General features: G+C 42.7%; 1 protein-coding gene across 5 annotated transcripts in view; it reads left to right on the top strand.

The window, feature by feature from the left end:
• Nucleotides 1-233: 233 nt before the first annotated feature.
• PPP2R2A (protein phosphatase 2 regulatory subunit Balpha) overlaps nucleotides 234-22,106 on the top strand; it is an 89,655-nt gene continuing 67,782 nt past the window's right edge. For 2 of the 5 annotated variants that reach the window (XM_072637991.1, XM_072638027.1), the window contains exons 1-2: nucleotides 2,195-2,577; nucleotides 2,825-2,899. Coding sequence is in view for 2 of the 5 variants with exons in the window: in XM_072637878.1 (XP_072493979.1) it covers nucleotides 2,197-2,233; nucleotides 2,825-2,899 (112 nt within the window). In the remaining 3 variants the exon portion in view is untranslated. Of the gene's footprint in view, nucleotides 347-2,073; nucleotides 2,578-2,824; nucleotides 2,900-22,106 lie in introns of those variants that run through there. The other 3 variants (XM_072637929.1, XM_072637878.1, XM_072637966.1) reach the window with 3 other exon arrangements.

Below are 22,106 nucleotides of genomic sequence, written 5' to 3' on the forward strand. Positions count from 1 at the left end.
GAGCGCCGCACGCCGCCGGCCCCGCCTCTTCCCGCCCTCCGGGCCCCGCCCCCCAGTGACGTAAGCACCCAGGCCAGCCGGCGCCATTTTGAAAGTGGAGCCGCTCGCCGCCCGCCGCCGCCGCCGCCGCAGCCACCGGTGCCGCCGCCGGGGGGGAGAAGAAGAGCCGGGAAGCCCCGGAGCGCCGCCCCGCCCTCCCGTCCCGCCGCCCCCCGGCCCCGCCGCCCCCCGGCTCGCGCCCGCGCCCGCGCCCGCAGGGGCCCCCCGCGCCCGGGGAGGGCGGCGGCCTCGGCCCGGAGAGCCTGAGCAGCCCGGCGGGGCCTCCATCGCCCGCGCGCCATGGCAGGTGAGAGCGGGAGCGGGGCGCCCCGCGCCCCCCCTGGAGATCCCCCCGGGGGCGGGGCTCCCGCGGGCCCGACCGGCGCCGCCATCTCCGGGGCCCCGGCCCGAGGGGCCGTCCCCGCCCCTCCCCCACCCCCGCCCGGCCCGAGGGGAGGGGGAGGGGAGGAGAGAGGGGACCCCTTGGGGTGGCCTGCCCCTCCCCCGACCCCGAGCCGCGGCCCTGCCCGCGCCCGCCGCCCGGCGCGGAGGAAGAGGAAGAGCGGGAGCGGGACACGCGGGGACCCGGCCCGGAGGCACGAATGGGCGTGGGGGGCTGCTCGCCCGGCGCCCCCAGGTCCGCCCTCCCCCCGGCTCTCGGGATGGGGGGGCGCTCCTCGCACCTCTGCCTAGAGAGAGGGAGCCGAGGCACCTGAGGAGGTCCTGGGCCATTTTACAGAGGAGGAAACTGAGGCCCAGCCAGGGCCGCGAGCGTCGAGCGTGGGGGGCTTGCGGAGCCCCGGGAGGTCGCGGGCTCGGCCGACCTCGGGGACCTGCGGCCGGCAGGCTGGCCGGGAAGCGCGCCTTTGTAGCCCGGCACTCGGAGGTCACGCGTTCCTCCGGAGGTGCCCTCCCTCCGAGACGGTCCCCGCGTTGTCCGTGGTCTCCCGTGGATCCGCCGGGCCTCGTGGATGCCCGACCTGACCGCGGAGGCCGCGGAGTGGGGCGGCCCCAGAAGCTCGGAGCCCCGAAGGTGCAGAGGCTCCCGGGCGGAGGTCACGCTGCTCCAGCGCCTCTTGTGTTAGACCGAAGGAGGGGGAGGCCCGGCAAGGTCCCCTCTAAACGTGGGCCAGCCCCGGACTCGTGCCCCCGAGGGGCCCGGCCGGCCCGGCCTCCAGCCCCCGGGATTGTCAGGCCCAGAAAAGTCCCCGTCGAGATGAGCCCCCTGGTCTTGTAGATGAAGCAGTCCAAGCGTGGTGCCAAGGGTGGAAAACGAACCCAAACTTTCATCTTTGCTTGAAGGAAGGCCTGTGCCCGTGCCACTTGTGTCTCTGCCCCTCTCCCAGGGGTGGGCGTTTGGGGGGCTGGTTCATGGAGTTCAGTGGTTCTTGTGCTTATTAGTTGAGCAGTTCGCTGAGAGCCAGTGGCGGAAGAGAGAATCACAGTCTAAGAGCTGGAAAGGCAGAGTAGCCATTGATTCCAATCTGTACGAGCCTGTATTGGAAAAATGAGATTTTACCTACTGACATAGGAGGAAGAGGACTTGGTAGGTATGGGGAGCATCTTCTGTTAACGAAGAGTGGGAGTGCAGAGAGGAAAAAAAGAAAATACATTTTTTTCCCCCAGCAAATTTCCTGGGTCTGAAAGATTTCCGTCACTTAAGAGAATCAGGAATAGACCATTTAATTGTGTTACCCTTTCTCCTCCACAAGTTTTCTTCACTGTGCTTCCATCTATAGCAGTGTGAAAGACAGAAACATCACAGACTGAGCTAATTCTTTATCTCGAAATCCAGATGGATTTTTGCACTTCAGCTTGTATTTTCTATTTTTTAATGTGTTGGATTGAACTTGTGATTTTGCTAAAAAGCACGTTGCTTTTTGGCCTTGTTAATCTAGTAAAATTAAAACTGTTGCACAAGATGGTAAATTACATCTGTTGCTTGGCCCTTTGGATTCTGAGGGGTGGGGTGAAGGAAGAAAGAAACTTCCTTTTGACAGCCTCTTTAGCAGCATTCATTTCAATTACTTTTCCTGTATGTAATGAATGAGTGATTGGCTGGCAATGAAATGTAGAAAAATGGGTGGTGTTTTTGGGGGGAGGGGAAGGTGTTGGTAGCAAGGTTCAAATGAATCACCATCTTTCACAGAGCCAGAAATGTTCCTGAAGTTGTCACTTCGTGCAGTGTTTCATGGTAGTTTTAGTTTATTAACTGTAACACGGGATATTGTCTGCAGATTTAAAAAGAAAACCACTTTAAAAATGGTTTACTTTTTTGTATTGCTTTCTGATCTTTCTTAACTACATGTGATTAGCATCGTTTTTGGAGAGGAGGTGAAGATTAAAGAACAGTTTTAAGCAGAAGTGCAGTGTTAGTGATCAGCCAATGAGTTCATGCTCTTAAAAAAAACTTAATTCCAACATTAAAAAAAAACTTCGAAGACAGTTTTTTTAAGTGATGTACTTTCTCAAGGGTCCAAAGGCACAAAATTGGTCAAGAACTGTTTTAACAAACTAAGTCTCAATAACTTTTTCTTTGTAAGTAATGAGTTATGACTTTTTTTCTTGATCTTGAATCTAGATCTGATCACAGTAGCAGAAAAAATTCCTAATGATGTTCTACTACAACTTTCTCCAAGTTGGAGATTTAGGGGCACAGAGGTTCTCTGAGTGGGCAGCTGTCGCTAGTGGTGCTGTGCTGACCTTGGACACTAGCTCTCTGTTTGGGGTGGGGGAGTGAACAAAACTCAGACATGATGTTAATGGGGATTGTTTTTCCTTTTAGGAGCTGGAGGAGGAAATGATATTCAGTGGTGTTTTTCTCAGGTGAAAGGGGCAGTCGATGATGATGTAGCAGAAGGTAAGAATATTTTTTAACAATGGAAGTTGAATATAAACTAAGCTGGATATTCTTTTAAATTTTGATTCTGCAGAAATAGTTCTTGCAGATGATGGCTAGTAAAGCTGTTGGTTGTGTGAGAGCCTGGGCCAGCCTCAGGGGCTCTCTAGTTGGGGCTTGCTTGGAGGGCAGCTACCCAGAGCTCAAGGAAAACCTCTGACTCGGGCCATAAAAGCAGTCCTTTGCTCTCTATTCTGGGTGCTTTGTTTTCATCCTCCCACCCACCTGCCTTGTTAATTTAAGAAAATTCATGACTTAATGTTAAAATGAACAGTTCACACAGAACTGTAGACTTACAAAGACTTGGGAGCTCTTTGTTGTAAGTAAGCTTTTTGCTGCTTGATTTTCTTCGTGATACATTGTACTCATCTTGAAGGTTTTTTAGCTTAGACAAACAAGTGTGGAAACTGTACTTTTGAAGGTTGACTCTGTTTCATACATGTACCAGTAAAAGTTTTTTTTTCTGTAATTTTTTCTTTCTGTCATTAGAGGAAGTTTTAAATATTGCTGACTTTTTATTTGTTTTTGAAGCTAACTTTTCATATTAATGACCAACACAAGTTCTCAAAAGTAGACCTTTCAGATCCAAAGTTTTCGTTTGTCTCTGGAAAGTATGAAAGTATTTCTTTGTGTGTTATCAGAAGCTCTAATTTGATGCCTGTTTAATAGGATCTAGATGTTAGTTTTGCTACACATTTAAAATTTTTTTCTAATTAGAAATCTTATTTTTAATGAAGTGCAAGAAATTGGCAAGCCTTTTGTGTCTAGTGTGAATCATTTTCTCCTTCTCCTGTGTTCTCCCTTCACGTAAAAAGAGGGCATTAATGGACTTTCCTATATCCATATCTGCATGGTTTTTCCCAGGAGTTGTCACAGATTTGTGTTAAGCCAGCCCTGGAGCTTTTCCTCTCAAGTTGTACCAGTGGGGCATGCTTTAATGATGTGGCTGGCCAGGGTTAGGTGGAGTCCTGATCATGAAATGGATTTTTCTTTTCGGGAAGTCAGCTGGCATATATATTATTGGCACCAGGTTCATCTTAGAGTGCTTATGCTTCAAAGTGGGCTTTGCCTTCAGGGAAGCTTTTGTGGGAGAGGTGGCATTTGAAGTGGATCTTAGCAGCTTGAATGAAAGCCCTGAGCTAGGGAAGGGAAGGCTTGACCAGGAAACGTCCCTGCCTGGGAGTTGGGACTCTAAAAGGGGTGGGGTACTGTTCATTTGTGGAAGTCTTTCTGGAGCAGATTAAGGCATTAGACTATTTGGCAGGTAGTAGGGAGTTATTAGAGAGGTTTGATCTTCACAAGGAAGGCCTGTTGGAAGGGGGAGTGATGTGGGGTGGATGGGTCTATTATAATAGGTCGCACCTTTTAATAGCAGTCTGGTGTCTAAAATAAATGAATTCTCGATTTCATTTGAATTTAATCTGAGTATTACATGTGTTACGTATATAAAATATCTGTCTCTTAACCTTTAGATTGGGAGAACTGAGGACAAATGGATATTTAGAAAGCCATATCACAATATCTTGTTCTAATGCTTTATATTAAGATAAAATATGGTTTCCATTTTCCTGTTTTTCAGATGGATGCTATTTTATTTTGTGGGTGATTCTGTTTGCCAGGTTTTTGTTTTTTTTTCCCCTTCCTTAAATTAATATTATTCTTGCCTGCTGGACTTTTCATGCGAAACGATTTTGCCTCAGTTTCAGTCAACATTTTATTTTGAAAATAAAGCCGAATATCAGGCTTTTTGATGTATATGTTCTAAGGGACTGTGTTATTTGAAACGGTCATTTAGGTCTTGCTTGGGTGCTAACTCCTGTGTCAAAACAATTTGCCAGCAAAAGCAGCATCATTAAGCAAGGTCATGTTTTATATCTTTTGCTTCTTATATTGAAATTGGGTTCTAATTTTTTCTTACTCAACCTTCTGGGAATCGTGGGTTTGTTAGTAATATGTGGGGATGCCAGCTACTCGTTAGGGTTAAAATTGGGTTGATGCTGCATATGAGAAATTAAGAGGCTGTCTATTTTTGGTTCTGCACTTGCTGTGTAACCTTGGGGGAGTTTCCTCATGAATTAAATGAGGAGGTTGGAGTAGAAAATCTTTTCCACTGTCTAATACTAAATAATAATTCACATTTATGTAGGACTTTAAATTTGTACAAAAAACTAGATTTCCAAAACAATGTAAAGTAATAAAGCTTGCCTTTACTTTTCTGATAGACTTAGTGAATTAAGAGTCTCACGGTAATCTCATTTGTCACATATTTTCAAAGTGAAACCCACATACAGTTTGTGTCTTATCTAAGTCTGGGTATGTCCTCACCCTCTCATTGAACTTCTTTAGTCTCTTATTGAATTTTTTTCTGCAGAGTATTAGGGTGTGTTTTTTTTTTTTTTGAAAGGGGATAATATTTTTGCCAAGTCTCAAAACAAGTGATAATTGTGTACATAAATGCAGGAGGAAGAGTTCTTTGTTGATACACATAACCAATTACTGCTCATTGAAATAACAAGTTAAAATTTGTCACTCCCTGCTTAATGATCTCCACTGGCTCCCTATTACCACTATGTCTAAATCCAGATCTCACTGACGCCGTATCGTGTAGCTGGAATGCTCCCTCTCACCTCCTCTTCATAATAGCTTTCTTTTAAGCCTCAGCTCACATGTGACCTAGATAAAAGCTTTCCTCATTCCCCCCCCCCCCCACCTTGTATATATTTTATATAGTCTCACCATTTTCTAACCATGCTACCTTGTGGTGATGTGCCCTCCCTCTCACCCCGCCTTCAATTCCCCTTTATGTGATAGCTTCCCAAATTAGAATATAAACTCCTTGAGGGCAGATACCATCTTCTTTCTACTCGTATTTCTGTCTCCAGTTTTTAACATTGTTCCCAGGTAGTCAGAGAGCAAGCATTTATTAACGATCATATCTGTCGACTGTGTGCCAGACACAGTCAAAGAATCCCTAAACATTGGGATACAAAGCCAGGTAAAAACAATCCTTTCTCACGAAAGGAGCTCACATTATAATGGGGAAGACAATATGTGGAAAAAATTCGTGGACCAGATAAAGGCTGAGCGAATGGAGCAGGCTGGAGACAAACAGATGAGGTCTTCTTAGGACGTTGGAGCTGAGTCTTGAAGGAAGCCAGAAAGAATTGATCTCTAGGTGTGGGGAAACAGCCAGTGCAGAGGTATGAGGACTGGAGATAGGATTGTGCTTTTTGAGGAACAGCTAGTAAAATGGTGTAGCTGGATTGTGAACATGTGGAAGAAAGCAAAGTGTAGAAGGCTAGAAAGCGCTAGTTTGGGAAGGGCTTTAAATGCCAAACAGGATGTTCTATCTGATCTTACTGGTAATAGGAAACCAGTGGTTTTTATTGAGTAGGGGCTTCCAGGGTCAGAGCTCTGCTGTAGGAAAATCACAGCAACCAATTAGAAGGCTACATTTGGAGGTGAGTGGGAGCCTGCCTCAGAGTGGTGGTGGGCAATGAGGAAAGAGAAGGAAATACAGAAAAACGAGTTGGGGAGGTATGAGAGAGGCCTGGAGGATAACCCCAAGGTTGCTGGTCTGGGTGACTGGGAGGAGGAAGAGGATGCCCTTGCTTACCCTGAGGGAGTTTGGATGCAGGGAGGGTATGTAGGTGGGGGTGGGGTGGGTGGGGTTCTGTTTTGAACACGGTGAGTTTGGGGTGACTAAGTCACCTAGTTTGAAATGTCCCTGAGGCAGTTAGTGATGAGGGCCTGGAGCTCTAGAGAGAGAGGGGGGTAGGGCTGGAGTGGAAGATCTGGGAATCATCTGCATAAAGAGAGTGGAACCGAGGGGAAATGATGAGATGGGAGACCCCCTGGACTGGTGAATGTGCCAGGGATAAAGAACCATAAAAGGAAACTGAGGAGTGGACAGGTAGGAGAACCGAGAGGTGGTAGAAGGGAGAGAGTTTCTGGTGTCAAAACCTTCCAGGAGGTCAAGGAAGAGTAAGATTGAGAAAAGACTAGAGGAAGTGCTTAGTAACATTGTTAACATTCACTGTATGTGCCCCCATACCTCATGTAAGCCTCTCATGGCAGGGGCAGTTCCTTTTTTGTCTTTTTATATTGAGCGTCTGGCTGTGGTAGAAATTGAATAATTGTGAATTTTAATGGCCAAACTGGAGAACATCGAGAAGATAGCATCGAGGTTAGTCAAGGCCTTTGAGTCTCAAGAGCATCAGTGAGTCTGGGGAGAAGACCCAGCAGCACCTGATGGTGTAAGACAACTGAAGGCCCGATTGGGAGAGAAGGGCCTAGACAGGCTTGTTCAGTTTGGCTTTGGAGGAAAGAAGTAGCATCAGTGACTAGAAATTGTCAAGAGGCCCATATTGGCATCAGGAAGGTCTTTATAACTTTAAAGCTACCCCAAAGTGGACTGGGTCACCCACGTAGGAGGTTTCCCCCCCCATCTGTAGAACCACTGGTCAGGTTTTATCATGGCTGAGATACTTCTTTTCCCAGTATGAACTACATAAACTAGCTTGTGAAGCTACAGTTCTGACCTTTCCCCAAAGTGCCTACCACAGGGCTTGGCACCTACTAAAGTGCTGAATAGTGCTTGGTGATTGTGAATTACACAGATCCCTTAAAAGAAAAGTTTACAATAAGGAGAACCCCAGCCAGATAGGGGAGAATTAGGGACTGGGTACTAAGGGTCTCTGGACATTTTCCCCTAAGACCAGGGTATAAAAGAATAATAGTGTTCAGATTTATGGTTTAAAAATGAGTGGTAACTTGTTTTAGTAACCAATAATTTGATTTCTCCACCCATCTCCTTTCCTTTCTTAAGTATAAAGTTCTTATTTGTTAATTTGAAACTTTTTTCCTGGGATTTTGCCTATGAAAATATAATTACAATTTATACTAAAGTAAAATTTGGAGGAAATATTGAAAATGAATTCACCTTTTAAAAAATCCTGTCAAATTTTCCCCTGCTATCATACTTTTAACAGACTTAATATTTTTTTCCTTTCTACCTGAAATTTCCAATCTACTTAGGGTATTAACTTATTAGATACATATTGTCATTTTTAGTTATATTTATAATTTTGTAATATAATCTATTGCATTGCATCTCTTCAGCACTTGCTTTCCTTATTTTTTGTAGGATTTAAAAGCATCAGATGAGGATGAGCTAATTTATTGTTTTTGTTAAAATGTTGCTCTACAAATAGCACGTGAGGTTATTTGTCTTTCACGGTTTTTTTCTTTGGGACAATAAATAGGAAGTCGGTGTAACAGAGCATGAGTTTAAAAGAAAGCCTATGAGTGCTCCATCATTTTGTGGATTTAGATACATTGCATGCCAAATCCTGTCTACAGTAAAAGCAGAGTGTGGTGAAGTTGTTTGTTTTGTCCCTTGACACTTAACATTCTTATTAGCATTTGTGAAGTATAAACCTGAGGTTATTTGTCTATAACTGAAGAGTTTGCATAAGGGAGGGTTTTTTTTAAAATTGTAATGTGAACCTTACAGATAATACACTCCTTTTCTTTTTTAAAGATGGAATGCTGAGCCTTTCTTTTTGCCTCCCATCAATTTCTTTGGTCTTTGTGAAAAGTACAGGAGATAATGCCCACATAGCATATTGTATGCCATTTTGCCTGAATTATGGTTTGTAGTTCTTTAGTGTCTTGCAGTATATTAAGTTTGGTCAAAACCAGTTGACTTCTGAAGATGTTACTAGAAACTCAGCATGTTGGGTTTGTTGAAATGGCTTCAGTTGGCCAGTTTTTTTACCTTATGTAATTATATTAGACTTTTTCTGTTTTATAGTTAAAATTAACTGCAAAAAGAAAGGTAAGATAAATTTTTGTGATTATTTATTCCAGTTTTTTCTTTTAAAAAAGGCTTCCTTGGATATGGGGGTCAGAAAGACCTCGGTTACAGTCTTACCTCAGACGTCTTCCATTGTGTCACTTAACCTGTCTCAGCTTCATTTTTCTCTTCTATAAAATGTAGCAGCTGAGATAATGCGCAGAAACCCCTTACAGACTTTCAGTTGCTATATTGATGCCAGTCATTATTTAGAAGGCAACATGATAACCATGGAAAGGGTAGTGGATTTGTAATCAATTGTAATACAAACTTGAGTTTGCTTCTGGCTATTCCTTACTTGTGTGACCCTGGGCAAGTCACTTAACCTCTTGGGCCCTCAGTTTCCTCATCTGTAAAATGAGGAAACCTCTTCCAATTCCAAATCTATGACCCTATGATCTGCATTATTTTGCAACAAGGACTGTTAGGTGAATTTAATATACTAGTTTGTCTAATAGATCTTATCCACTGTGCTTTTTTATAGCCAAGTTGCTAATAAGCAGAATTGAGTGACTTTATTCCAGTATCATTTCTTCCTTCTTTTCCTGCTTAGCAGTGGTGGAAACTGCTGGTGTCAATTTAGTGACTAAAAGTTGGGCCCGTTGAAAGAAATGTAGAGGTCAGGATCTGAATGATTCACTTACTCCCAGTGTTGCTGCCTAGGCAGATTTTCATAATCTCTCTTTGGGGTTTGTGAACGGGGTTTTTGGGGGATATTCTGGATGATGATGCCTGTCCACACCATTAGGGAGGCTCATTCAGTTGGTTTGTATTGTAGGTTCTTTTGGTGCTTCACTAACTGCACCTGACCAATCATTCCTGCTTTCCATTGTATTCTGTCACCACTCTTAAGATGTGTACATGTTGGAAGAAGGGCCAGGCAGTAAAAGTGGGGGCATTAGGAAGTTTGTTTCTCTAACTTTATTAAAGCAGCTAATGTGAGGCTTAGAATCTGGTTTAGGTTACTCTTGGCCCAAATTAGATCTGCTTTAAGCTGTTACAGATCTGGTGAAGACCTTTAGATTTCTGAACTCAATTTTAAAACCTTTTGCTCAAAGAGATTAGAAATATGATAGTATGAAAGGCACCTTAGATATCAGTCTAATATAATTCTTTTGATTTTACAGATGAAGAACATGAAGTTGAAAAAGGTTCTGTGATGAACTGAATTTGAACTTTGCTCCTGGTTCATTACCAAAAGCCACTGGTGCTGATGGTTTTCCGCTATTGTTTGTTAGGACTATTTAAAACTTACTTTGCCTTCCAAAGTTATCTCAGCAAGTGTTTATTAAGTATCAGACATTGTATATAAGCTGGGAAGAGACAGGAAAAGAAAGTCAAGTGTTTCACTTTTAAGAATCTGTCTAATTTAAAATTTCTCTGAAGTTGAAAGGGAAAGAGATCTTCATTTTGTGTATATTTATATATGTGTGATTTATTTCTTCATATCCCTTTTCAAAATTTTGCAAAATAGAGCTTCTGACTTGTGTTTTCTGAAAGACTCAGGGCTTTTATTCTTGTTGCTAGGCTCATCTGCGTGGGTTTTTGATTTTGTCTGATTGATAAAAGCTACTGTGTGCTATAGGTGGAGATTTGAAAGTTGTATCACTATCAATTGCTAGCCTAATTCCTTACTAAGCTGTTTGAAATACGATAATCCTTATAGTAACAACTCATTTTCGTAGGGTCAGTTGAAGGCACTGGACATGTTTAGCCCAGAGAAGAGACGACTTGGAATGGGAGTGCGTGATAGCTGTTTGCAAGTTTTTGAGGGGTTGTCCTGTGGAGCTGGACTAGAGCAGCGAAAGCTAGGTGTCACCCAGCAAGGAGAACTGTCTCCGAGTCACATGAGCTGCTACCTCTCCTTAGAGATCTCCTAACAGAGGCTCTGAATAGCCATGGATTGGGTCTATAGCAAGAATTCCTCTTCTCTGTGGGCTGGATCTAAGGTCCCTTTCAAATCCTAAATTCTATGCTTCTCTGAGTATAAAGTAGTATTCGCCATGTCAGATCGGATGAGGGAGAGCTCCCTCTGATCCCTGCTGGGATCAGAGAATGTGTTGAGGATATGGTGTTTTAGGTTGGCCTTAAGAACCTCAGATGGTGCTGAGACACTGACATAGAGTGAGCCCAAATTTGAGACCCACTTTGAAGGGTAGATTGTGTTGACTAGGCAGGGCTTCTTAAACTTTTTCAGTTGAGACCCCTTCAGACTCCATATGTGGTCGAGAGCCACTGTTTAAGAAGCGCTGGGCTAGTGTGATTTTGCTGTGTACCTTACGTTATACTTACTGTGTCTTGGGGAATACAGAGAATTGAAATCTGATAGTCCTTACCTTCTGGGCCTTTTGTTTACACTTTAACTGGGGGAAGGAAAGTAACATGAAAGGTCCATTTTACCGTTAACTCTTTCACATCTCGGCTTTCCCTCACCTTGCAGGTTGATGTAAGAAATTAAATGGGAATTTTGGGGGAGTTTTGTGGTAGTTGAAGGTAATTAATAAACATTTTAATTTAAACAATTACATTTTAATATAATTAACACATTATATTTAATATAATTAGTCTTTTAAGGTAGCCTAAAGTTGTAAGGCAGCACAGTATAGTGGCTAAGAGAACTGGCCTCAAGGCCAAGGCGACCAGTAGATCATTTGTGTTGTCAGTGCTCTGGGCATGGGTGGAGGGAAGATGGCAGCCTACTTTGGGAGAGAGTTTCCTCACTTGAAGTTATGAATACAAATGAAATTACAAGTCCCTTCATTATCCCGAAGTTGTCACTCTCTAGCCACGTAGCCCTGCTTATACTTTTGGCCAGCTGTCATGTGGGATTGTCAGTACTGAACTGGAAAGGACCTCTGAGACCACCTAGTTCCACCCCTCCCTTCCCCTCTACTGCCCTCCTATTTTAGAGGAGAGGGAACTGAAGCCTGAGTGATGTTAAGTAACTTGAACACAAGTAGTAAGTGGTTTCTTGACACCAAACTGCTCATAAAGTCATTTTGACATTATCTTCCAATCCTGTAGTTGGTATGTGTGTATTATTTTTTTTAATTAGCCAAAGTACAGGAGTTTATATGCTTATTACATTTTGTTGTTCCAGCTTATTGATATCTTTTTGGATGTTACCTGATGTTCCATTTATCCCTTCCAACTTCATCCTTAAATTTGACAAACTTCCCATGTGATTAGCAAAATCAGTGATTAAAAATATTGAGATCCCAGGACAGCCCTGGCTTGTACTACCAGAGTCCTGGCTCCAGGCTGAGACTGAACTGTTAATGCTGACTTCTTGATTTATACATGTATCTTGCCAAAAATTATTAATTATTCAAAAAAGACCATTTGGGGTGGGGGTGTAAGTTCTAACAATGCTCTAATGAGTGTTCTCAAGTGGACCCTGTCAAAACTGGGTACATTGATGTTGTTGGGAAGATTACTTATGATATTAATGGCAGTATGTTGTGAAAATGCATAGCTGTACAGTGTACTTTTCTTGTGTGCTCTGTGTAAAAATGGGAAGGAAAAAGTCTAACTTTGTGTACAAACAAATGGAGCAATAAATAACCCTTTAACAAGTGTATAATCTTCTTACACCCACACTTTCTGTTTAAATTAGTATTGAGAAAGAACAAAAATACCAGTTCCTGGAGCTTTCCTTTAGGTTTTTAACAAAATATTTGCCATATTAGCAAACTCTCCAGTGTGTCCAGAAGTTAATTCAGTTGTAAGCAAAACTGCTTCATGATCTTTGATTTTTCTAACTTGTTCATGACAGTGACGTACGTAATGCTATTAACCTGGTAAAAATGTTTTATAAAGATGTTCTTTCCCTCTGGGGAACTATCAAGTGAAGTGTTAAAAGACACATCATGTTTTAAAACCATCATGTTAATGACAAATGAAGGAATTAATACATGTGCAAATCATAGACGCTCTGGGCTCTAGGGGGCTTGGGGTCTTCTCCCTCTCTCACTAAGGGATCCTTAGCTCTAAGCGCATACCTGCTGAACTTGGGTTCAGTCCTGGGAGAACGTGTTCTTCTAGTTGTCTTTGGCCCATGTCCAGGGTCTTCCTAAGACATAATAGTAGAATACTCAGTTAACAGTGTTAGGGATAGGATAGTTATTTTCTCCACACAAAAGACATGTAGATGTATATTGACAAAGACATGAATTGGTATCACCTACCATCTGTAAAACTTTCCTTGGAGGTTGATAATTAAAACACAGGACATTATATGGGCCTATTGAAAAGGCATTTCAGCTTTACCTCCTGCTTCCATTATTTTTAAAGGTTGGATTCTCCTGGCAAGCTAGACCAAGTTAGGCCATCCTTCTGTGGGGGCCTTCTTCTCCCAAGAAGGCTGTAGTAGTTGTCCCAAGCACTCCCCTCACTCAGTAGTGCTAGGAACTCCTGACATCTCAGATTCACTAAAGTTACTTCCCCAAACTGGAATCATCCATCCTAGGGTCAGGAAAAAAACCCCAACAAAGCCCTGAGATTCTGACTTTGGTTCACCTAGGTGTGCATTGCTCTAGCTGCTGTGTGTATATCCACCGTAGGTGTACCCCAGAATTCTGAAGAGGAGAGCAAATGTTTTTCCTCCCTCTGTAGTCTGAATGTAGATGTTTTTTTCAGGCTCAGTGGCCATTCCTCTATGCTGCCTTCACAGGACCAAGGAACAGAGAAGCACTAAGAAACATGCTTCACAGGGCATGCCCAGGGAAGCCCAGCTGAGTTCCAGAAATGCTTCAGGGAGATACAGGCAGCTGGGCAGAGCAGGAGTATCAGCCAGACTCACCTTACTAGCTGTGTTGTGACCCTGTGCAAGTCACTTTACCGTGTTTGTCTTGGTTTCCTCATCTGTAAAATGAGCTGGACAAGGAAACGGCAAACCATTCCAATATCTTTGCCAGGAAAACCCCAAATGGGGTCACGAAAAATCAGACAGTGCTGAAAAATGAATCCGTAACAATCCAGGAGGATGCTTTGGCCAAAGGAGATGGGGGTAGGGCCTGTGGGTCCCACCTCCCTCCAAATACAAATTTACTGAGTGTTCAAGCCTCATCTAATCATAGAGAGCTAGTCTTGGGGATTTATTCAGAAATGTCAGCTCAGTTGAAACATAGGGGGTTGAGACAGGAGGAGGAAATGATCTGATTACAACGGTTTTTTTCCATAGTATATCTGGTAATTTCTGGTTATTCTTCCCTTAATTTACCCTTCATTCATCTCTTTTCAATAAATATTTGTGAGCTTCTGTTTAGTGCCTCCCACAGTTTGAAAGAAACATGGTTGAGGTTTGTGAATCCCCAGCTGCCAGTCCCTGCCACCTTCAGGAATCTGGGAGTCAGGGAATGGGCAAGCTAAGGAGGAGGACTAAGGAGGGAAGCTGGAATGTGAAGCGAGATATTCTTGATCTTGAAGTCAGAACCAGGATTAGACTCGGGTCTCCTCCCAGTCTGGGCCTGGCCCTCCTTTTGTAAATGAAAACCAGTGGAAGGATTGACTTTGGAGGTTAAGTCTAGCTTTTTGTTCTTTGATCTTTTTGTCTCTAACTCCCCTTACTCCTGTCTCCTTTCCCCCAGTTCTCATCTTCTAAGAATTTCTTTTGTCAAATATCCTCATCTATTCTGTTTTGTAGCATCACTCCTTTATTCTACTTTACCAGGAGTTCAGGTGCTGAGCATCTCAGAAAGTACCTTTCGATAGCAGCTTCTTGATCTGCTTGGTACCTTTTCAGCCCTTAATCATCTATCAGTTGTTGCAGAGGCAAAACCTGGGGTACCTCTTCTCCCCCCCCATAGTAGGTGCTTAATACATGTCTGAACTGAAAAATTAAAAAAAAAAGACCAAATCAGTTTCTTTACCTCTCTTCATTTGATAATTTGCTTTGGACATTTGGAAACTCGTAATTGGATATTGAGAAGTATATATAGTATTGGATTGTCTTTTCTGCTCTTAAATATTCTCTGTTTCTTCACTTTACCCTTATTTTTTTCCCCCTCTGTAGCTGTTGATATGATTTATATGCTTATATTAGAACCTTTAACATCTTTGTCACCTGAAGGGAAGCTTTCTTGGGGTCTGAAGAGGGACTGAAATCACCTTCCACCTTAATTTCTTGGAAGTTATCAAAAGGCCAACAGGAACACGAGCAAGTCAGCCATTCATTTGAAGAGAAGGATTTTTAATGCAAAATACTGATTCTGTCATCTGTGCTGTTTTTGGGAGGGGAGATGATGATGATGATGCCAGAGGTGATAGAGTGGATGGATAGAGCGCTGGGCCTGGAGTCAGGAAGACCTGAGTTAATTTTCTACCTAAGATACTTTCAGGATGTGTGATCCGGGACAAGTCACTTAACCTGCCTTTTCTCATCTGTAAAAAGAGGATAAGAATAGCCCCTATTTCCAGGGTTGTTGTGAGGATCAAATGAGATAATATTTGTAAAGTGCTTTCCAAGTCTTAAGTACTACATAAAGGCTCTTATAAAGGAGCCAAAGAAGAAAGGGGATAAATGAACATCAGGTGTCTTGTACAAAGTTTGGTCTTAATAGATGTTTGTTAAGTGAGAGAATGGAATTCTTTAGGAGCCATGAGTTTCAGCGAGGTGAGCAACCATTGGCTCTTTCTGGCTCTTGGCTTAAATCCTTCTTCAGGATGTTACCATACTTCCAAAGACCTGTTCATTTGCATTTTAAAAGCACATTCACCCTGGAGTTACTAAATTAAAAACATTTATTTATTGAACATACTGGATTCAAGACAGTGATCCTCATCTGAGCTTTACATTCATTCTACAGGGAGGGAATAATATGTGCACAGCTAGGCAAATTTGAAGGAAATTAGAACTGAGGTGCCATTAATAGCTGAGGGATGAGAAGAAAATGGATGATTTTTATCATTGCTTCTGAGGCCTGAGGAGAAAATGTGTTACCTGCCTCTTACATGTCTAGTGTACAGGGTATCCTAAAAATCTTAGTGCAATTTTAAACTATTAAAGCTTTCTCAACACCCTGTATTGGCAGAATAAGGTATTGTCGGACATGGCCGCTGTGTTTTGTTTAATTGTACTTTCCTACAAGGGTAGGGATCTATTGGGGAAAGGGGCAGGTAGATAGATTCCCATTCATTTGAAAAAGATAGGGATGTGAACAAAGCAGTTTGTACAGATGTTTCATGGAAGAGGGGATGCTCCAATGGAGACTTGAATGTGGCTGAGGATTCTGAGGATGAACTGTGCCGGGGTCCAGAGGAAAGTTCTAGTGCATGGTCTGCACACTGGGAGTGGACCAGGTAGAGTAGACTATGAGTTGGTGTAGTGCCAATGTGATATTCATAGCACCTACAGCAGCCATGAATATCCCAGCACAATTCTGAATCGAAGTACAACAGACTCTCTACGAAGAAGACAGAACCAAAACATTTATTTAGACACCAGAAAGCCAAATCCATTATAGCTACAACATCTATACACAAACACAATGCAGGGGACAACAGCATCCCCAACCCTTCCCCATGCTAGGCTTCCAACAGACCAGCTCCCTTAAACAAATTACAAACAGACCCTTTTAAACAAAATCTCAAACAAGCTCTTTCACTCATGCTAGCCAGCTGCCTGTTTGCCTGCACCCTTCCTAGCTGACTGCGACCATATTTTTTCTCAGCTCTGCCCTAGTTCTGCCTCTCCTTGTTCCACCCTTCCTGCTCCACCCCTTCAGCAAACATCTCCCTCCACAGACTCACGTGACTCAGGCTTCCACGTGACCTAGGCAGGTGACATGGGCCTATTAATGAATGGGAAAGATCTTTCCATTTAAATTACCATTACATTTGGGTCTGGGAATGCTGACTTGATCTATCAGGGAAGGGCTCAATGTGCCCAGCAAAGGAACTGACATTTTAGCCTTGATATGGGTGTGTGTGTGTGTGTGTGTGTGTGTGTGTGTGTTTAATTCTTTTTGACTATAAACTTAATCATCAACAAGCAGAAACATGTCAATCTACAGAGAACCAAAGAAATTCATATATGAAACTGTGAACTTGACTTTGTACAGTTTTTCAAAGTGTGTACTATGTGTACTAAGTGAAATCACTACTAATAAAAGCCCTCTTACTTTGTCTCTCTCATAACTTTATTTTTCAATTTTATTGATAGTTCTTTTCTTTTGCTTTACATCTCTCACTACTGTGCTGCCCGCGCCCCTCCCCGTAAATCTGTAAAGTAGAGCCAAACAAATGAAAACATTGGCCATGCTTGGCAACGTCTGTCTCATTATGTCTCCTCAGTCCATTATTCTGCAACCGGGAAGTGGGGGGTAGGCTTCCTACTTAGTCTGCTAAAATCATCATTGTCAGTGCAGTGATCAGGGTTACAAATTCTTTCAGTTATTTTCTTTTAAGCCATTGAGTAATCTTTTACATTGTTCTCTGATTTTACTAATTTCACTTTGTCAGTTCATACAAATGTGCCCTAGTTTCTCTGAATTCTTCTTTGCCATGCTGTATTTTGCCATGCTATAACAAAAAGGATTGGATTTTTTTTTGGTTATGTATGTGTCCGTTTTGGTCTGACTTCCTTGGCATTTATGCCTAATAGCAGTATTACTGGGTCAGAGGGTACAGTTAGTGATTTTGGGAGAATAATTCCAAGTTACTTTCCAGAAAGACTGCACTATCACTGAACCTTCTGCAGTAGGAAAGCAACAGCTAGGTTTTTTTGTTTGTTTTAGAAAGGTTATTTTAGCAGTTGTATAAAGGCTAGGTTGGAGGCCTAGAGACCAATTAGGAGTCTGTATTAGGAGTGAAGAAGCACTGAGCCAATGTGGCTTTATGAATAGAGAGAAGGGATTGCTGGATCAGAGAGACTCAGAATCAGATCACAAATACTTGATAATTGTTTGAATATACAGACTGGGGAACAGTAAAGAGTATTGATATTGGGAACCTGATTGACTGCAAAGATTCTGGTTCTAGATGCATGGGGAAATTAAGGTAGAAGGATAAGTTTGGGGGAAAGATACTGAGTTCCAATTTGGAATTTGAATTTGAGATGATAGAGATATGTGACTCTTAGTGATGGAAAACTGGAGTTTGAGGTGAAGTATGATTGATGTGCAGATTTGGAAGTCTTTAGTATAGAGAGCTGATAAAGTTACCTAGAGAGAAGACTTGATCCAGAGCCCCAAGTACACTTGAGAAGAACAGTGTCTTGAAAGTAAAGGGGGTGGTTTTGTGTCTGTTGCTAGCCATGGGGGAAGTTACATGATAACTGTATTATATATTTAAAAGGAAAACCATGTTGTACATAATAGATTTGCAGTTTCATGTGCAATCCTCTTTTTTTCTGTTCTACTTTTTTATGGAAATGCTTGCTTTATTTCTTAAATTCAGAATAAAAAAAGAAAGTAAAGGGAGGAAATTTTCTAGGAATTACAGAGAGGGAAAGAAGGATGAGGACTGAAAAGTGAAAAGGTGATTGGAAATAGAGGACAGAATTTTTCATGTGGTGGGGTTAGAACCAGGCTGCAGGGATTAAGAAATGCTTGGGAAGGGAGAAAATAGAAGCAGTGAGTGTAAATTGCTGGGTTTTTTTTTCTTTCAATGAATTTGGCTGTGAGAAGTAGGAGAGAGATTTGGTGATAGTTGGGAGGTATAGTAGGGTCAAGTGAAGATTTTTAAGAGGATGTAGCCTGGCTAGGTAGTGCAGTGGATAGAATGATGGTCTGGGAGTCAGGAGGACATGAGTTCTCGTGGAGCCTCAGACGCTTAATAGCTGTGTGACTCTGGGCAAGTCACTTTACCATGTTTGCCTCTGTTTCCTCATCTGTAAAATGAGCTGGAAAAAGAAATGGCAAACCACTCCAGTGTCTTTGCCAAGAAAACCTCAAATGGGGTCATGAAGAGTTGGACACAACCACGATGATTGAACAACTATAGCCTTGGTTATATTTGTTGGGAGAGCAAACCAGTAGAAGAGACATTTGAAGATGAGAGAGAGTGTGTGGGCATATGAGGGGGTGGAAGGAGAGGGTAGGATGTACAGGCTCTGGAGACCTGCAGGGATAGGATCAAGGTTAAGAGGAGACCCATTTTATCATTATGGACTGGAGCTAAGGATGATGGAAAGGGAGGGAGGGAGGTACATTTGTCTTTAAGAAGAGAAAGTTTAAACTTTTACTGGACAGTATAATAGTTACTCAGGGGAAACATTTCATCAGTGATGGCCCAGCTGTGACACTAAGGTAACCTAGATGACAAATTTACAGTGCACCAAGCACATTGAAGCATTTGAGGAAGATTGGGGGGAGGGGGAGACAGCCAACCTTTCGTCTTGTACCCTTTGCAAAGCCTCAGTGATAATCGGAGATGGAAAGGAATTGGGCATAAAGGACAGCTGCTGAACTCACAGAGAGGAAAGTGAGGCCAGAGCAGGGTGATGGACAACTTGGGAGAACAGGGAGGGTGTGGAAATGATGGGAGGTCAGGAGGAGGACAAGGAATAGTTTAGGAGTGAGGTGTCCAAAGAGAGCTGGAAAAGCACAGTGTTGACGAGGTCTCTGCTTCTCAGAGGACCTGAATTCTCACCTGCCTCTAGCTCTTGCTCTCACCTTCGTGCTCTCTGGCAAGTCCTGTCACCTCCTCTGGAAAATGAAGGCTTGTGCTGGAAGTTCTGAGGCCCTTTTGGCTCTAAAGTTGGGATTCTGTGCAAAGATGGAAGGTTGTAGTCAGAGGAATTTCAAAAGCTGGGACCTGGAAAGCAGGATCCCAGATCCAGAGAACTTGCTGAGTATTGATGTCATCGAGATGATCTGCAGGGGGCACAGAGGGGCATTGGGTAGGTGCCTGCTCCTCCTCCTGGGGGAATCTAAGTTTCTGAGAGTATGAAAAGTTGAGTGAGTGTTAATTAATCAGTCAGCAGGTATATCTTAGTTGCCATGCACTAAGTGGTGCAGAAACAGAGATCCAAAAGCAGACGTAAAACAATTCCTGTCTGCAAGGAGCTTACATTCTTTTGGGAGGAACAAATGTACATCTATCAGCACCTTGCAATGGGGAGTGAGCCTGTGGTTTCATTGGTCCAGGGAAACCTTCCTGAGGAGCAAACTCCTACTCATCCTCTCTGTGACTTAAAAAGTTGTACAGGGTTGCGTTAGAGCACTGAGAGTGAAAAAACCTGCCCACGAGTGTCCTAAAGCCTGGAGATGTCCGAGGTGGTTCTGAATCAAGGCTTTCCTGGCTTTGAAGCCAGTTCTCTGGCCACATACTGTGTACCCATTACTGCCTCCTGGAGAGAATAACCGAAAGGGAATTTGAGGGGAGGGCAAAGAGGGGTGCACTAACAGTTGGAAAAAGAAAAGTGTTAATAGGCAGAGAAGAGCAGAGTGGAAGGGGAAGGGAGCAAAATAAGATAGGGGCTGGATGATCTTAGAGCTGGAAAAGAAGAGAGTATTGACTGGTCACAGGCCTAGATTTGAAGACTGCCTTTGGAATGGTGTGGCAGCGCTGCCACTGACCTTTCAGTCTCCTCATGTATAAAACTTGGAAGTTGGATGCCATTGCCCAGAAGAAGCCAATGCTTCTGATGCTAAGCTAAAGATCCTACTTGAAGACTGTAGATTTTCTTCATTCTTGCTACTAAAGCAACAGCAGCTCTATCAGATGAGTTGTACGAGAGTCACATTTGTAAATTCCTTAATTGAATCTATTCCATAAGGATTTTTGCATAGGTGTATTTAGGCCATAGATAAAATTTTAGGAATTTTGTGAACCATTATTTTTGTGGTTTCTCAAACTATGTGACCTCCTGCTTCTTTGGGATTGCCTTTGCTTATTTCTGATTGTGGGTATGGTTTTAACTCTTGACTTGCTCTCTTCTGCATCAGTGCCACAAAAATGCATTGGGAGCTCAGTAAGAGAGTTGCCTAGGGAATGCTTTGGGGGGCCTGCAGGATTGGACTGAGTTTGGAGAGGAGAAGGAGAAGAAGAAGAAGATTACCAAGGCAGGCTGGGACAGGCCCTTGGAAGGTGTGGGTATATTAGGCTACTGGAGAGTTTAACATTGTATTCAAGACAGTGGGGAGGTTTTTTGAGCAGGACAATGGTTTCATTTTGCCTGTGTTCAGACCCACTTCCATTGACAAGGGATCTTGAAAACTAGAAAGTTCTCATCATGAAATAGTCTTGCTTTTTTTCTCCCCTTTAAGCAAGCAGAGTAAGGCTTAATTTTTCCAGATGAAAGCCTTTCAGGTATTTGAGGACACTGATCATCCTCACGCAGTCTCTTATTATGCCAAACACTTCAGTTTTTTCAGCTGATTCTCATGAGGCAGGATTAAGAGTCCCCTTCCTAACCTGGTGATCCTTCTGGGACACATTCTGATTTACTCCATGCCTCTTCACAGGTGGTACGTAGAACTGACTGTGCTACCCTAAGTGTGGTCAGATCGGCAGAATACACTGGACTTGTTAGCTCCATTGATTGGGACACTATTCTTCTGAAGTTACATTTGTTTTGTTTTATTTTTTCGGTGTATTGTCACACTGTTGGTATTATATTGAGCTTTTGTGCAATAAAACACTGGTCTGTTCTATACAGACTGCTGTTAAGTTTCTCCCATTTTCTGCTTATTCAGGTGACTGAAAAAAAAGAAATGAATACATGTACTTAAAATTAACAGGAACAAATGTCCATTTTGTTGGTTTGGGACTTCTTCTAATCTATTGATTAGATCATTTTGAGAGACTGCATGGGAGTCTGTAGGAAGACTATAGGAGGAACACTTGATTTCAAGTCAGGAAAAATCTGGGTTCATATCCTGCCTTTGACAGTTACCAGCTCAGTAACCATGGGCAAATCGCCAAAGCACTTCTGTAATTGCTGGCAATTATTTTGAATGATTCAGTCATCTGTTGTATTAACGATCTTTCCTGCTTTATCATTGACATATGTAATAAATATACCCTCTGTAAAGTGTTGCTAAAATTATTGACTAGGGTGAGAATCCAAGGTGTTGACTAGGGTGTGATATAATAAATATATCTTCTCTAAAGTGTTGCTAAAGTCATTGACTAAGGTGAGACCTAAGGCCTGATCCTGGAGCATTCCAGTGAACATCATATAATTCCAGTTAAACATCATATAATTATAGCTGAAAGGACCTTTAAAGATTATCTAATACAATCTTTATTTTGCAACTAAAGAAACTGAGGTCCAAAGAGTTTGTGACTTGCCCAAAGTTATTCAGTTAGTGTCTGGTAGATGAACTTTAATCCAGAGTTTGACCAATAGATGTTTTGGGTCTGGAC

This window comes from Notamacropus eugenii, chromosome 1 (genome assembly GCF_028372415.1).
Source record: "Notamacropus eugenii isolate mMacEug1 chromosome 1, mMacEug1.pri_v2, whole genome shotgun sequence".
Lineage (NCBI taxonomy): Eukaryota > Metazoa > Chordata > Mammalia > Diprotodontia > Macropodidae > Notamacropus > Notamacropus eugenii.